This window comes from Schistocerca piceifrons, chromosome 2 (assembly GCF_021461385.2).
Source record: "Schistocerca piceifrons isolate TAMUIC-IGC-003096 chromosome 2, iqSchPice1.1, whole genome shotgun sequence".
Lineage (NCBI taxonomy): Eukaryota > Metazoa > Arthropoda > Insecta > Orthoptera > Acrididae > Schistocerca > Schistocerca piceifrons.
This window is the reverse complement of record NC_060139.1, coordinates 448,263,128-448,278,855: the sequence shown is the minus strand read 5'-3', so window position 1 is coordinate 448,278,855 and position 15,728 is coordinate 448,263,128. Positions and strand designations below refer to the sequence as shown.

The 15,728-nt window shown below is 45.0% G+C and overlaps 1 protein-coding gene across 1 annotated transcript in view; it reads right to left on the bottom strand.

The window, feature by feature from the left end:
* Window positions 1–14,616, bottom strand: part of LOC124775467 (calpain-1 catalytic subunit-like) — a 152,878-nt gene extending 138,262 nt beyond the window's left edge. Inside the window, exons 1-2 of the mRNA XM_047250299.1 lie at window positions 14,548–14,616; window positions 6,108–6,307 (exon numbers count right to left, since the gene is read on the bottom strand). Coding sequence (XP_047106255.1) covers window positions 6,108–6,307; window positions 14,548–14,616 — 269 coding nt within the window. The remainder of the gene's footprint in view (window positions 1–6,107; window positions 6,308–14,547) is intronic.
* Window positions 14,617–15,728: the final 1,112 nt, after the last annotated feature.

Here is a 15,728-nt window from a genome sequence, read left to right as displayed (position 1 = left end):
CCCTAATTTGCTGGGAAGTGGCGGTGCGGTTCCCTACGGCACTGCGTAGGATCCTACGGTCTTGGCGTGCATCCGTGCGTCGCTGCGGTCCGGTCCCAGGTCGACGGTCACGTGCACCTTCCGCCGACCACTGGCGACAACATCGATGTACTGTGGAGACCTCACGCCCCACATGTTGAGCAATTCGGCGGTACGTCCACCCGGCCTCCCGCATGCCCACTATACGCCCTCGCTCAAAGTCCGTCAACTGCACATACGGTTCACGTCCACGCTGTCGCGGCATGCTACCAGTGTTAAAGACTGCGATGGAGCTCCGTATGCCACGGCCAACTGGCTGACACTGACGGCGGCGGTGCACAAATGCTGCGCAGCTAGCGGCATTCGACGGCCAACACCGCGGTTCCTGGTGTGTCCGCTGTGCCGTGCGTGTGATCATTGCTTGTACAGCCCTCTCGGAGTGTCCGGAGCAAGTATGGTGGGTCTGACACACCGGTGTCAATGTGTTCTTTTTTCCATTTCCAGGAGTGTAGTTTGGGCAAGAAGAGAATAGAAGCTTTCGAAATGTGGTGCTACAGAAGAATGCTGAAGATTAGATGGGTAGATGACATAACTAATGAGGAAGTATCGAATAGGATTGGGGAGAAAAGAAGTTTGTGGCACAACTTGACCAGAAGAAGGGATCGGTTGGTAGGACATGTTCTGAGGCATCAAGGGATCACCAATTTAGTATTGGAGGGCAGCGTGGAGGGTAAAAATCGTAGAGGGAGACCAAGAGATGAATACACTAAGGAGATTCAGAAGGATGTAGGTTGCAGTAGGTACTGGGAGATGAAAAAGCTTGCACAGGATAGAGTAGCATGGAGAGCTGCATCAAACCAGTCTCAGGACTGAAGACCACAACAACAACAACATCCCCATTCCCTTTTCAGTGAGAGTCTTCTAAATAACAGGAACGTATTCGCATTTTTCCAACAGGAGTGTTTTTCCGCTGGGTCCTTCCTTTCCCTGCTGCAGCACACAACTACCACCGTCATACAACTATATTAGCAAAAGATCTGGCAGAGAACCCGAGAAAATTCTGGTCCTCTGTAAAAGTCGCTAAGCGGGTCTACGGATTCCATCCAGTCACTCGTTGACCAGTCTGGCGTGGCAGTAGAAGACAGCAAAATCAAAGCTGAAGTTTTAAATGTCACATATAAGAAATCGTTCAGGCAGGAGATTCGTACAAATATATGCATTGCTAATCAAAAAACATTTTAGTTCAAACATGAATCCGCATTTATATTTTTGTATACAACTGAAACACCTGCCCCTGTCTTTCTGCGAGTGACAAATTCACAGCTATCGAGACAATTACATTCTGTAGCTGTCGCACTGAACCAGTGGGAATCCTGTCTGAAGACCTGCAACCCGTAGAGAGTAGCAACCATTGCCCAGATCGCCGAGCACGCCACATCAAGCTGCGGCCGATCACAAACTTCAGAACAATGGACCTTGGCTTTGCTCCACAACGTTTGTTTCCGAAGCAGAATGTCAAAGTGACTTGTAATAAGCGATTCAGTACATTCATTTCATCATCTAGCGGTTCAAATCCCCGTAGAGCGTATTAGAAATTCGTGACAAGGAAAACTCCCCCCTCCCCCACCCCCCTCACATTTAGTGTTAATATGGCTCAGTGGGTAGCCCGTCAAAAACTGAACACAGATCAAGCATGAAAACAGGAAGGCGTACTGAACTGTTAAAAAAAAAAAAAAAAAAGCAGTGATCGGTTGAAGGACAACAAGTGCAATATAGAACATCTGGGCACACCAGTGGTGTTGTGGTTAAGTGATCACGGTGTCTGACTGCCACGCTGGCGAGCTGTGTTCGAACCCCACTCGTGCAATTTTTTTTTTGTTTTTTTTTTTGTTTTTTTGTTTTCCGCTGTTCACCATATTCAAATCTGTGTCTCTGTCGTAATGAAACGTCCGTTTGTAGCAGCGAGGAGTAAGGAAGCAGCTTTCGAATGGGAACCACAAACATTTAATGACAAGGCGACAGTTTAACCAAATCCTCCACCGTAAAAGCTGTCTGGTATGTCATACACGGCATTAGCGACAGTACGTGCGTCATATGATAGGAATCTCATACCGATGCACCTAATTTGTACGCCTGGTAAGTGAGTGAGATGTGCCTCCTTGCCCGATTTAGGTGTTCGTCTGAATGTGAATGTGATCACTCTCAAGGAAATGATGAAAACATACTAGTTTTTCACATAAGCTGCGACAAATGAACGTAAGAGTTTCACACTCACACAGTTTCTGTTGTGCAAAAAAAAAATAAAATAAAAATAAAAATAAAAAATAAAATAAAATAAAAATAAAGGGCAGGAGAAAGATATGAACACGGTAACCGCTTAACCAAGAAACTGTTGCTGTTTTCGGCTGCTGTATAATGCACTTGTCTTTCGACACTTCACTATTTCTATTTTGCTCTTTTTTTCACAGTTCAGTACACCTTCTTCCTGTTTTCATGCTTGATCTGTGTTCAGTTTTTGACGAGCTGTCAACTGGGCTCTCTTCTCTCTTACCACTAAATCTGAGGGGGGGGGAGGGTGAGGGAGGGGGGGGGGGGCATGTGGAATTTCCCTGTGAATTCCTGATTTCCAGATATATTAGTGTTCTGGTTTTATGCTCGACTGTGCTTCTAACCATTGTATTTTACTTATTTATGCGTTTATTTCACCTGACAAGATTAAGGTCTTAGGAACCATCCTACATCTAGCCAGACTTTCTCATTGTGCTAACATTACGAATTGTATAGTAACAAATGAATATGTGGCATTTAAGAAATGTCAGTCTTATTAAAATTTAATAATTTCCTCAGTACAGTCTTGTAACTTATGATTATTGACATACAACAGAAACCTACTCCAGCAATGCCGAAGGAATCAATGCAGAGATAAGCGAGAATTAATGCGGATGAAATGGAAGGAAGAAACAAATGAAACGGGATGAGAAGGGTGTGGAAAGTTTGCACAGAGACAGAAATACTGGTTCCCTGTTGAAAAGTAAGAAAATAGCTGGAAGAGGAGAGGAGAGCTAGGTCGATGATAAAAGCTAAACCTCGTGTGGGAAACTTAAGAATGAAAGTAGGTTTCGCGTAATGTGCCATTGCCATTAACAGAGCTCGATCAAACTTAGACCGTACACAGAAAGTACTGGTACAGTATAGCACAGAACGTAACTTACAGAAATATACAATGAGACGACCCTGTTATTCAAAGACAGTAATTACGCTCAAGTACTGTGGACATTACAAACGACTCAATTCCGTTCTTAATAGCGTACATGATACCACGCACGGCAGTGCGTTTTACGCAACGTGCAGTCATGCTGGTCACAAGATTCAAAAGGAGTTCTTGTGGTAGGGTCTTCCACTCCTTCACCTTCGCGATTGACAGCTGATGATTGGTCGGTGGGGCATGCGTCTCCCCAACGCATCCCACATATAGTCAGTCGATGGTGCTCAAGCCGGTGGAATGGATAGGCCAAATTTCCTCTCGATCCTACAGCCCCCCACCAGCGCTGTTGGATACAGCCGTGCGTTGACTTCCATAAAATGATGTCGGGGCAGAAGCCACTCCTCGAAACACGCTATCGGGGATGGAGTACGGCGTCAGAAGAACGTCGACCGGGTCGGGTATTGTACCGTGTTCAAAGATCTAGAGCTAAGTGCGCTCATGCAGCGTTTTATGCCTGCACACGCGCTAACACTTTTACCACCAAAACGATCATGTTCGACAGTGCTGGACGTACCGTCATATGGCGAGAAGTGGCAACACATAAAGCACTGACGAATATTGTCGAACATTAACGATTATTGGTAGAGATGTTATGGTGCGGGAAGGTATAATGTTGGATGGGTTTAGTGCTCACCAAATGTTTGAGCACGCTACTTTTACCAGTCAGCGACAGTCGCACACTGTACTCCTCCCCCAAGTGCATTCTTTCAGGGATGGTTTCGAAACTTGTCTCATTTTTGTGGAACACTGTGCGCAACGGCATCGAACTGCGAGGGTGGAGGAGTTCTTGGAACGAGACGGTATGCATGTACAATTTGTCAACTGTGCTGGAGGAGGAATAGAACGCCCTATCCCAAGAACTCGACGTCAACCTTGCGACGAGCGTGGGAGCACGACACAGAGCGTGCGCTGCCATCCGTGCCGATCACACGTCTCATTAAGAAGCATGTGCCGCAGTTTTAATGTACAGAGGATCACCTTGAATTGCGATGACTTCGGTGTGATTAATGTCTTTGAATAAAAGTGTCATTTCTCTTCGTCTCATTACGTATTTGTTTCAGTTACGTTCTCTACTGTAGCAGTCCTTTCTACGTACGGTCCTAGTTTGATCGTGCTATGTTATTTCCCAGTCACACATACGAAAGTTTCTTTCGTCCTTAAGTGTACAGCAGTGTACGTCACTGTAGTAAATACACTACTGCCCATTAAAATTGCTACAGCACGAAGATGACGTGCTACAGACGCGAAATTTAACCGACAGGTAAAAGATGCTGCGATATGCAAATGATTAGCTTTGCAGAGCATTCACACAAGGTTATCGCCGTGGCGACACCTTCAACGTGCTGACATGAGGAATGTTTCCAACCGATTTCTCATACTCAACCAGCAGTTGGCCGGCGTTGCCTGCTGAAACGTTGTTGTGACGCCTCGTGCAAGGAGGAGAAATGCGTACCATCACGTTTCCGACTTTGATAAAGGTCGGATTGTAGCCTATCGCGATTGCGGTTTATCGTATCGCGAAATTGCTGCTCGCGTTAGTCGAGATTCAATGACTGTTAGCAGAATATGGAATCGGTGGGTTAAGAAGGGTAATACGGAACGCCATGCCGGATCCCAACGGCCTCGAATCACTAGCAGTCGAGATGACAGGCATCTTATCCGCATGGCTGTAACGGATCGTGCAGCCACGTCTCGATCCCTGAGTCAACAGATGGGGACGTTTGCAAGACAACAACCATCTACAGGAACAGTTGTACAACGCTTGCAGCAGCATGGACTACCAGCTCGGAGACCATGGCTGCGGTTACCCTTGACGCTGCATCACAGACAGGAGCGCCTGCGATCGTGTACTCAACGACGAACCTGGGTGCACGAATGGCAAAACGTCATTTTTTCGGATGAATCCAGGTTCTGTTTACAGCATCATGATGGTCGCGTCCGTGTTTGGCATCATCGCAGTGAACGCACATTGGAAGCGTGTATTCGTCATCGCCATACTGGCGATGGTATAGGGTGGCATTGGTTATACGTCTCGGTCACCTCTTGTTTGCATTGACGGCACTTTGAACAGTGGACGTTAAATTTCAGACGTGTTACGACCCGTCGCTCTACCCTTCATTCGATCCCTGTGAAACGCTACATTTCAGCAAGATAATGCTGGACCGCATGTTGACGGCCCTGTACGATCCTTTCTGGATATAGAAAATGTTCGACTGCTGCCCTGGCCAGCACATTCTCCAGATCTCTCACCATTTGAAAGCGTCTGGTCAATGGTGGCCGAGCAACTGGCTCGTCACAATACGCCAGTCACTACTCTTGATGAACTGTGGTATTGTGTTGAAGCTGCATGGGCAGCTGTACTTGTACACGCCATCCAAGCTCTGTTTGACTCAATGCCCAGGTGTATGAAGGCCGTCATTACGGCCAGAGATGGTTGTTCTGGGTACTGATTTCTCAGGATCTATGCACCCAAATGGTGTGAAAATGTAATCACATGGCAGTTCTAGTATTATATATTTGTCCAATGAATACCCTTTTATCAACTGCATTTCTTCTTGGTGTACCAATTTTAATGGCCAGTAGTGTTTTTGGCAGGACTTAATACTGAGCTTATTTTTCTTTGGTTTGAGGTGGAAATATTTTGCTAAAGACTTGGACAGCATGTAGGCACGATATTTTTTGCACCCTGCAACCATGTGGTGTTGCCCACCAAGAATATTTCCCGCTTTTTGGAATAGTAACAGGCTACCACTGAGCAGTGATGGAGGAGCTGTCTCACGGTGTGAGAGGACTACGGGAGTGCAGTGAGGGGACTTGCACGCACCTGAAGAGGCCGCAGTATCCGCTGGCGGCGTCGAAGCCCTGGTCGTGGGGCGCGACGCGCTGCAGCAGGCGCGGCGTCAGCGACAGCGCCGCCACGGCGGCCAGCAGCGGCGGGTCGCCGCGCTCGCCCGCCTCCACGCGCAGCCGCCCGCCCTCGCCCGCCTCCGCGTCGCTCACGAAGCGCGGCCGCTGGCACATCTCCTGCAACGCACACGCGCAGCGCGCATCAGGCCGCTGCCTCCTGCTCCTGCAGCATCTTCTCTCACTGACGAAGCTGTTAATCACTCACTCACTTTTTGGTTATGTCAATAATTCACTATCCCATAGAGTAAATATCTCTGGAGTGAGCATTGCGTTCTGCTCATGTTGTCAGCATTAAACCAGGATTGTCACGTGTTTTCGGGACTTCGCTGTGCGTTTGTGCTTTCTGCAGCGTTTGAAGTTTATAATATCAAGAGTTTTTGTTGTGTTTCACCGTTTGTTGATAGTGTAATAGCGAGGATGAATTACTGTTGTTGCTATGGATGCAAAGAAAAATATATGAAAGGAGGGATAGTAACTTTTCGTGGGAACATACCATGTACCTCTAATTAAGAGACACTGTATATGTTTAAAAATTTCGAGACGCCTTATAATTAAGGCTTGATTCTATACACCTATTTTCCTACGATTTTATGACTATGTAACAGAATTACGGCTCGTACAAAAGCTTACAAACAACCGCTTCCTCTCGTAAATTTGCTAGTGGAACAGGAAAGGGAATGGTTAGTTGTTTCAGTAAATACTATCCTCCATGCATTTATCAGTGACTTGTCGATTATGTATATAGATTACTCAGTCTACTATTTATTTAATAAACTGGGAGAAAGTACTTAAAATGCGTTAAATAAATACCTCAAAGTGCCACCAGTAAGAAAAATTGTGCTTTAGGTCGCAAAAACGAGAAAATAAATGCGCAGAAATACAAGAAAAAAGGATGAATTAGCAGGGATATAATCGCTAATCTGTGGCAAATTCGGTGTTTTCGGACACTTGCAAAAGTACTAGCGTACTGTCAAGTCGTTTTGCAAGACCATAACCGCAAAAATGTACGTCAGGCTCTGTAATACAATAAAGTGCCGTATAATACCGAAAACTACCAAAAATCGAGTGCATCTGAACTGTGACACCTATCGCAAAGAAGCAGAATGTAATATCACTTGCCCTTAAAATTTACGTAGCTGGTTTATTCCCGGTATCAAGTGGATACTGTTAAAATGTCTGCGCAACATATATAAATAATCCACAACACGTACGAAAAGAATCCGTCTGTAATAGGGATGTAGTGACATTCTAAATATACAGGGCTATTACAAATGATTGAAGCGATTTCATAAATTCACTGTAGCTCCATTCATTGACATATGGTCACGACACACTACAGATACGTAGAAAAACTCATAAAGTTTTGTTCGGCTGAAGCCGCACTTCAGGTTTCTGCCGCCAGAGCGCTCGAGAGCACAGTGAGACAAAATGGCGACAGGAGCCGAGAAAGCGTATGTCGTGCTTGAAATGCACTCACATCAGTCAGTCATAACAGTGCAACGACACTTCAGGACGAAGTTCAACAAAGATCCACCAACTGTTAACTCCATTCGGTGATGGTATGCGCAGTTTAAAGCTTCTGGGTGCCTCTGTGAGGGTCGGCCTGCAGTGAGCGAAGAAACGGTTGAACGCGTGCGGGCAAGTTTCACGCGTAGCCCGCGGAAGTCGACGAATAAAGCAAGCAGGGAGCTAAACGTACCACAGCCGACGGTTTGGAAAATCTTATGGAAAAGGCTAAAGCAGAAGCCTTACCGTTTACAATTGCTACAAGCCCTGACACCCGGTGACATAGTCAAACGCTTGTGGGAGGAACTTGGTTATCGGCTTGATGTTTGCCGAATCGCTAAAGGGGCACATATCGAACATTTGTGAATGCCTAAAAAAACTTTTTGAGTTTTTATATGTGTGTGCAAAGCATTGTGAAAATATGTCAAATAATAAAGTTATTGTAGAGCTGTGAAATCGCTTCAATCATTTGTAATAACCCATAGGGCGCTATACGGACACACACACGACGTCCCGAGATCACGTGACCAGGCCGGCAATGTATGTTGACAACACAATATCTGTTCTGCGCATGTGAATGCTCACTCCAGAGATATTTACTCTATGCACTATCCCTCCGATAATCTATACGAGGGGCGTTCAGTAAGTAATTCAACACTAACAATGAAGAGCCAAAGAAACTGGTACACCTGCCTAATATCGTGTAGGGCCCCCACGAGCACGCAGAAGTGCCTCAGCACAACGTGGTACGGACTCGACTAATGTCTGAAGAGAATCGACACCAGGAACCCTGCAAGGCTGTCAGTAAATCCGAAAGAGTTCCAAGGGATGTAAATGTCTTCTGAATAGCACGCTGCAAGGCATCCCAGATATGCTCAGTAACGTTCATGTCCGGGGAGTTTTGTGATCAGCGGGAGTGTTTAAACTCAGAAGAGTGTTCCTGGAGCCACTCTGTAGCACTTCTGGATGTGTGGCTTGTCGCATTGTCCTGCTAGTATCGCCCACGTCCGTCAGAGTTCAAAAAAAAAAAAAACGTTCAAATGTGTGTGAAATCTTATGGGACTTAACTGCTAAGGTCATCAGTCCCTAACCTTACACACCACTTAACCTAAATTATCCCAAGGACAAACACACACACCCATGCCCGAGGGAGGACTCGAACCTCCGCCGGGACCATCCGCACAGTCCGTAGGAGTGCACAATGGACATGAATGGATGTACATCATCAGACAGGACGCTTACGTACGAGTCACTTGTCAGAGTCGTATCTAGACGTATCAAGGGTCGCATATCACTCCAACTGCACACGCCCCACACCACTGCAGACCCACCAACAACTTGGACAGTCCCCTGCAGTCATGCAGGGTCCATGGATTCGCGAGATTGTCTGCATAGCCACACACGTCCATTCGCTCCATACAATTTGAAACGGGGCTCGTCCGAACAAAAATAAAAAAAAAAATCGTTCAAATGCCTCTGAGCACTATGGGACTTAACATCTGAGGTCATCAGTCCCCTAGAACTTAGAACTACTTAAACCTAACTAACCTAAGGACATCACAGACATCCATGCCAGAGGCAGGATTCTCGTCCGAACAGGCAATTTGTTTCCAGTCGTCAACAGTCCAATGTCGGGCTTGATGGGCCCAAGCGAGGCGTAAAATGTCGTGTCGTGCGGTCAGCAACGGTACAAGAGTAGGCCTTTGGCTCCAAAAGCCCTTATCGATGATGTTTCGTTGAATGGTTCCCACGCTGACAGTTGTTCATGACCCAGTAATGAAATCTCCACCACTTTGCGGAAGGGTTGCGCTTCTGTCACGTTGAATGATTCTCTTCAGTCGCCGTTAGTCCCGTTCTTCCACGATATTTTTCCGGCCGCAGCGATGTCGGAGATTTGATGTTTTACCGGATTCCTGATATTCACGGTACACTCGTGAAATTGTCGTACGGGAAAATCAGCACTTTATCGCCACCCCGGAAATGCTGTGTCCCATCGCTCGTGCGCCGACCATAACACCACGTTCATGCTCACTTAAATCTTGATAACCTGCCATTGCAACAGCCGATCTGACAACTGCGCCAGACACTTGTTGTCTTCCATAGGCGTCGCCCACCGCTCTGCCGTATTCTGCCTGTTTACATATTCCTGTATTTGAATACGCATGCCTATACCAGTTTCTTTCGCGCTTCAGTTTGTTTTCTCGATCAATTTCGATTCAAAAAATGCGGGATCTGTTGTCGGACCTTGTCAAATATTGCCGCTTCAATTTCCACAGTATCTGAAGTCCCGATAAGAGGCGGTGCTATATGTAGCCTTCAAAATGACGTCAGTGAGGAGGTGCGTTCCAAGCAGAGGACTGTCATTAAATTTCTTTTAGCAGAAACCAGAGCACGGTAGATGTTCATTTGTCATCGCAACTGTTTTTCTTCATCCACCGTACAGCACGGATCTCCCACCTTCCAGCTATTTCGCCCAATGAAGAATGCAGTCCATGGAAAGCAGTACGTCGATGACATGAATGTTACAGATCCAGCAAAAGCTTGGCTCCGACGTTGAGCAGTAGAATGGTACTCTGCAGGTACACGGACCCTCCCGGTAAAGTTGCGTTAGGTCGCTGCATTGAAGGTAAATTGTGTTAAAAAACAAGGTTTTGTATCTAAAAGAGTGGGGAATAATATGGTGTATCGGACACCTGAACAAAACCAACGTGCTTTCAGAAAAATGTGGTTACATTACTTATTAAACGCCCCTCGTAAACAGAGTATTTAGCAGAGTAGCGTTTCACATTCTTACAAGAGATAGTAAAAGAAAAGAAGTCTTACAAATATTCACTGATGAATCAAAACATTACGACCAACTCCTTAAAACCGTGGTACTCCGCTTTTCGTAACCAAAACACCAACTATTGCCCGTAACAATTGGATTCAACAATTCCTTGTCAGATTTCCCCAGCTCCTTCAGGAGATATCTACATGATGACTTATTCTTTCTGCTACATTTTCTACAGTAACACTTTCTAAGTGCTGAGTTAACCGACAAAATTACTCCATAACACAATATTGAGTGGAAATACGCAAGTCGCTTTGTTTGTTTCCACGACTAGGAATTATACGACGAGCAAAAGTAGCTGGCCTTAAGTGTTTGAGCAGCTCAGTATCATGCTTATTCCAATTCAAGTTTATACACATAAAAATTTGTAGCATCCTACTTTATTCACTGACTCCTGTTCGCGTGCTACGTCAATTGTTGGTATGATTCTATTTGTTCCACACAACTGAATATAGTGTATCACGATGAAAAAGACTGCTTCAGCTGTGTGCTAAATACTTATTTATGATCCAACTACTTTCGTGGCGTTAGAGGCACATATTCAGGGATACACGTTTATTTCATAATTTAGTTCAAGCGATAACCAGTAGATGACCCAACATACTTCGTCTAATTGTGATAAAATTATTCAACCGTCAAGAGGTCGCTAGACCAATTTAAAATACGGTAGAATGCAGGGCACACCATCCCGATGTACAATGTGTTTTCTCAAAAATTAGGAAGAATTCATTTTCAGAGAAACACTTAAGAATTATTTGAAAAAACATCGTTAACAATTTTTTTCTGTTACTTTCTGTCTAATTGTATTCATTGTAACGCTGGGGTCGTCTATGACTGACTGACGAATGTCAGCTGGAAGGTTATTCAAAGATACAAGGAATAGAATTGGTCCCAAAATTGAACCTCGTCGGACTCTCTTCGTGACTTCTACCCAGTCTCAAAAATTTTCATTTCTTCCAACATAATTTGAATTATTCTTCACAAGAGGCTTCTAATCAAACTGCGTACCTATTGAGTATCGACTCAGTTGTACGACTGGATCCGTGATTTCCTGTCAGAACGATCACAGTACGTAGTAACTAACGGAAAGTCATCGAGTAAAACAGAAGTGATTTCTGGCGTTCCCCAAGGAAGTGTTATAGGCCGTCTGCTGTTCGTAATATATAAATGTTTTAGGAGACAATCTGTGGCTGCCCTCTTAGACTTTGCAGATTACTGCTGTTACTTACCGTCTAGCAAAGTCACGAGAAGATCAGAACCAACTGCAAAAGGCTTAGACACTATATCCGAATGGTGCCAAAATAAGTACTTAGGAATTACAATTACGAGCAACTTAAATTGAAAAGAGCACATTGAAAATGTTATGGGGAAGGCGAACCAAAGACTGTGTTTTATTGGCAGAACGCTTAGAAGATGCAATAGATCTACTAAAGACACTGTCTACATTACGCTTGTTCGTCCTCTTCTAGTGAACTGCTGTGCTATTTGTGATTCTTACCAGTGTTGACAAAGACATAGAAAAAGTTCAAACAAGGGCAGCCCGTTTTGTATTATCGGGAAATGGGGGAGAGAGTGACACGGATACGAGACGCTAGTTGGAATGGGAATCATTAACACAAAGATGTCTTTCGTTGTGGCGAGATTTCCACGAAATTTCAATCAACAACTTTCTCTTCAGAACGTGAAAATATTTTTCTATCGCGATACTACATAGGAAGAAATGATCAGCATAATAAAATTAAGAGTAATTAGGGCTCGTACAACAAGCTTCACGTGCTCCATTTCTTCCCACGCGCTGTTTTAGTGTGGAACGGTAGAGAAATAGCCTGAAGCCGATTCGAAGGACCCTTTGCCAGGGAGTGAAGTGTGAAACGCAGCGTAGTTGCGTAGATGTGGTGACTTGGGAACAACTTAAGCAATGGTTTCCAGAATAAATCTTTCACTCTACAATGTACTGCATGGCACTTTGAAACTTGATGGCAGACTATAACCGTGCACTGCACCAAGATTCGAACCTGTTACCTTGGCTTTAGCGAGAATTGCTGTTACCGAATGAGCAAGTACATTTCAAAGCAGCCCTCGTATAGTGACTCTGCACCAACGATCCTATAGGGAACGCGTCTTTGCTAGAACGAAGTCAATGAACAGATGAACATCTATGACAACAGCGAAAAATTTAGGGACAAAATGGTCGCTCAGTATAGCTTTAACATTCAGAGAGGAACGTCGTCCTGGGGTACATCCGTGTGCGAGGTGGATAGAGAGTTGGAAAATCCGCTTCTGGGGCAAATATCGCTTTTTTCTGACATATATTAAGCCACTGTTGAATGCTAAGATTTATCTGAAATTTTAAAATGAATGAAGTGTTGAAATTCAAAGATTTTAAATTTTTATTGAATTTCAGAAAGAAAATCCAACTGTCCCAGACAAAGTTTTATCAGTCTTGACAATATTTTAGCTATACAGAAATAGCGATTAGAGTCAATAAAAGAGGAATTTGGAATATATGGTGGATGTGGAGGACCACATTCCGTGTTTATAGTATGTGGCACATTATCATCAGAACTGAGATCGCTCACTTTTATCTGCATAATTCGTTTGCTTCTGTTATACACATTTCTATGTATTTTTCCAGCCATTGCACTCTAAAAAAAGAAAACAACGTGTGTCAAGAATCAACAATATATGCTAGGACTTCGTTGTGGAATGTAATTTATGAAAAGTGTTGTAAAATGGGTTGCTTACAAACAAGCAAACAACCAAGGAATAATAACAAACATGAATGAGGCAAAATAAAGTAATACTATGTAAAGTAGATACCTGTATACAGAAAATATTTTAAACTAGTAAAATCGTAGTTTATAAAGAGAGAGAACCACAGACTGTCGTCACATTTAATAATAAGCAATGTGGTAGTTGCGATTTTATGAATAAAGTTATTCACTCCAAATTCCCTTAAGGGAACTAAGTGAAATATAAATTAAGCTGTAACGTAGTCAGGTAACTAAATATGTCAAGTAAAAGAGCTTAAAGAATAAGTTGGATTATCCGTCTGTGAGGCACAATAGTGCGGGTCCAGGAGACAGAAGACAGGTGAATACTTGCTTTTACTTGGAACAGCCGCCTGTGAGGCGGTGTGGAGCGGGATCGGAAGCAAGTTTTGTTGGGTAAATCGGCACGATGATGCGCGTAACCTTCACTGCACTGCGACTAATTAGCAAATGAGACTCTCGTTTTTGGCTAGGACCGTGGGGCTCGCTTTGAGCTCCTCTAACGTAACAAACGCAAGCCATATCCGCGTGTCAGACGGATGTTCCGTTCTAATCAAATGAAAGGCTGAGCTATAAAGCCGTGATCTGTTAAGGCTCCATTAACGTGTGTTCTCGGGCGAAGGACAAGTGGATGATGGGAGTCGCATGATGGCCAGCATATCCTGTCCGCAGTCACCTCCACATCTCTCCCACCCCCCACCCCGTCAATCACCCATTCCTCACACTTCTCGGTGCCTACAACTATTAGTCCTTCGAGATTTGAAAGAAGAGTACCTCCCATCGCGTTCTCCATAGGCCCTTACTATCCGAGATGAGTAAAAAAATACTACAATAGACATCGAGGGCTCTTCTCGCAACATCTGTATGTGGTGTAAAGAGATGTAAATGTAAATGTCGTGTGACTAGGGCCTCCCGTCGGGTAGACCGTTCGCCGGGTGCAAGTCTTTCGATTTGACGCCACTTCGGTGACTTGCGCAGTGCAAAGAGATGGTGACGGCACATCAGAGAATGACGAGTTATATCACGTCACGTTAGATGTAAAATCTGCGACTAGGTGAAGGAAACAACATTCCCCCAAAGAGGTCAATATATTCACTGGGAGCTGAAAATAATAGAAAAAAGTCATTTCAAAGGAGTATGTGACATGATGGGTCTATTGGGGGGTCGGATGATGCTTATGGGATGCGAGGGTTGAACGCAGCTGATGAGCAGGCTGAGGAATAGAGCGGTGACCCCCGAGCAACGCGTACCGCGCACACCCTCGTTAGATACTGCGGCGCGCCGCGGCTGCGACATGAAGCGAACGCTGACGCAGACATAGCCGTGATGGGGCCTGAGACGCAGGAACTGTACAGCCACTAGAGGCTCTGAAACCTAGTCAAAGGACCCTAGAAGGCCAGGGCGATTTCACAAGGTTACGTATTTTACATGACTGAAGATACGGGTTTGTGGATAAATTGCAGCTTAAGCATAGAAGCTCTCGTCAGTAAGGGTCTCCACGCTGCAGCTCCTCTGCTCGGTCGCTCGTTCACCTGGCTTTGTCCAGAATTTTGAGAACATGCCAACATCTCATTTTTCAACTGGATGGAGCACCACCACCGCACAAGCATTTCTTAACAGTGCTCTGCCTCTTTCTGATCTCACAATGCGCCTCTGGCATTCAAGGTCGGCTGCCAGACTCATTTTGTGAGGGGGATGGTGGAAGACTTTGTCTATATGCCTCCCCTGTAACCAGTAACTCAGTATAACAACACCAGTGAATGCAGTAGTTACAGACATGGGACGAGTTTGACAATCTTCTTTATGTTAATCGTGCTTCCGGTGTATGGCTTGGTTCAAATGGCTCTGAGCACTATGGGATTTAACATCTGAGGTCATCAGTCCCCTAGACTTAGAACTACTTAAACCTAACTAACCTCTCACACATCCATGCCTGAGGGAGGATTCAAACCTGCGACCGTAGCAGCTGCGTGGTTCCAGATTGAAGCGCCTAGAACCGCTCGGCCACGGCGGGCAGCGGATGGCATGTTGAACACATTATGTCAAAGATAACTAAAAACTACGATACTAAACGCATGTGTTAAAAGCACGCCAAGGATGTGTAAGAACACGTCGTTCTCGCAGCACAGCTTCTTTTCCCAAGAGAGAGTAAAAGTTGCAAAAAAATGTTCAAATGTGTGTGAAATCTTATGGGAGTTAACTGCTAAGGTCATCAGTCCCTAAGCTTATACACTACTTAACGTAAATTATTCTAAGGACAAACACAGACACCCATGCCCGAGGGAGGATTCGAACCCCCGCCGGGACCAGCCGCACAGTCCACGACTGCAGCGCCCCAGACCACTCGGCTAATCCTGCGCGGCTAAAAGTTTCACAAGAAAACCTATCAACCTGCTGATGTGGCGGAAAGGCAACAAGCTGAAACGCTGAA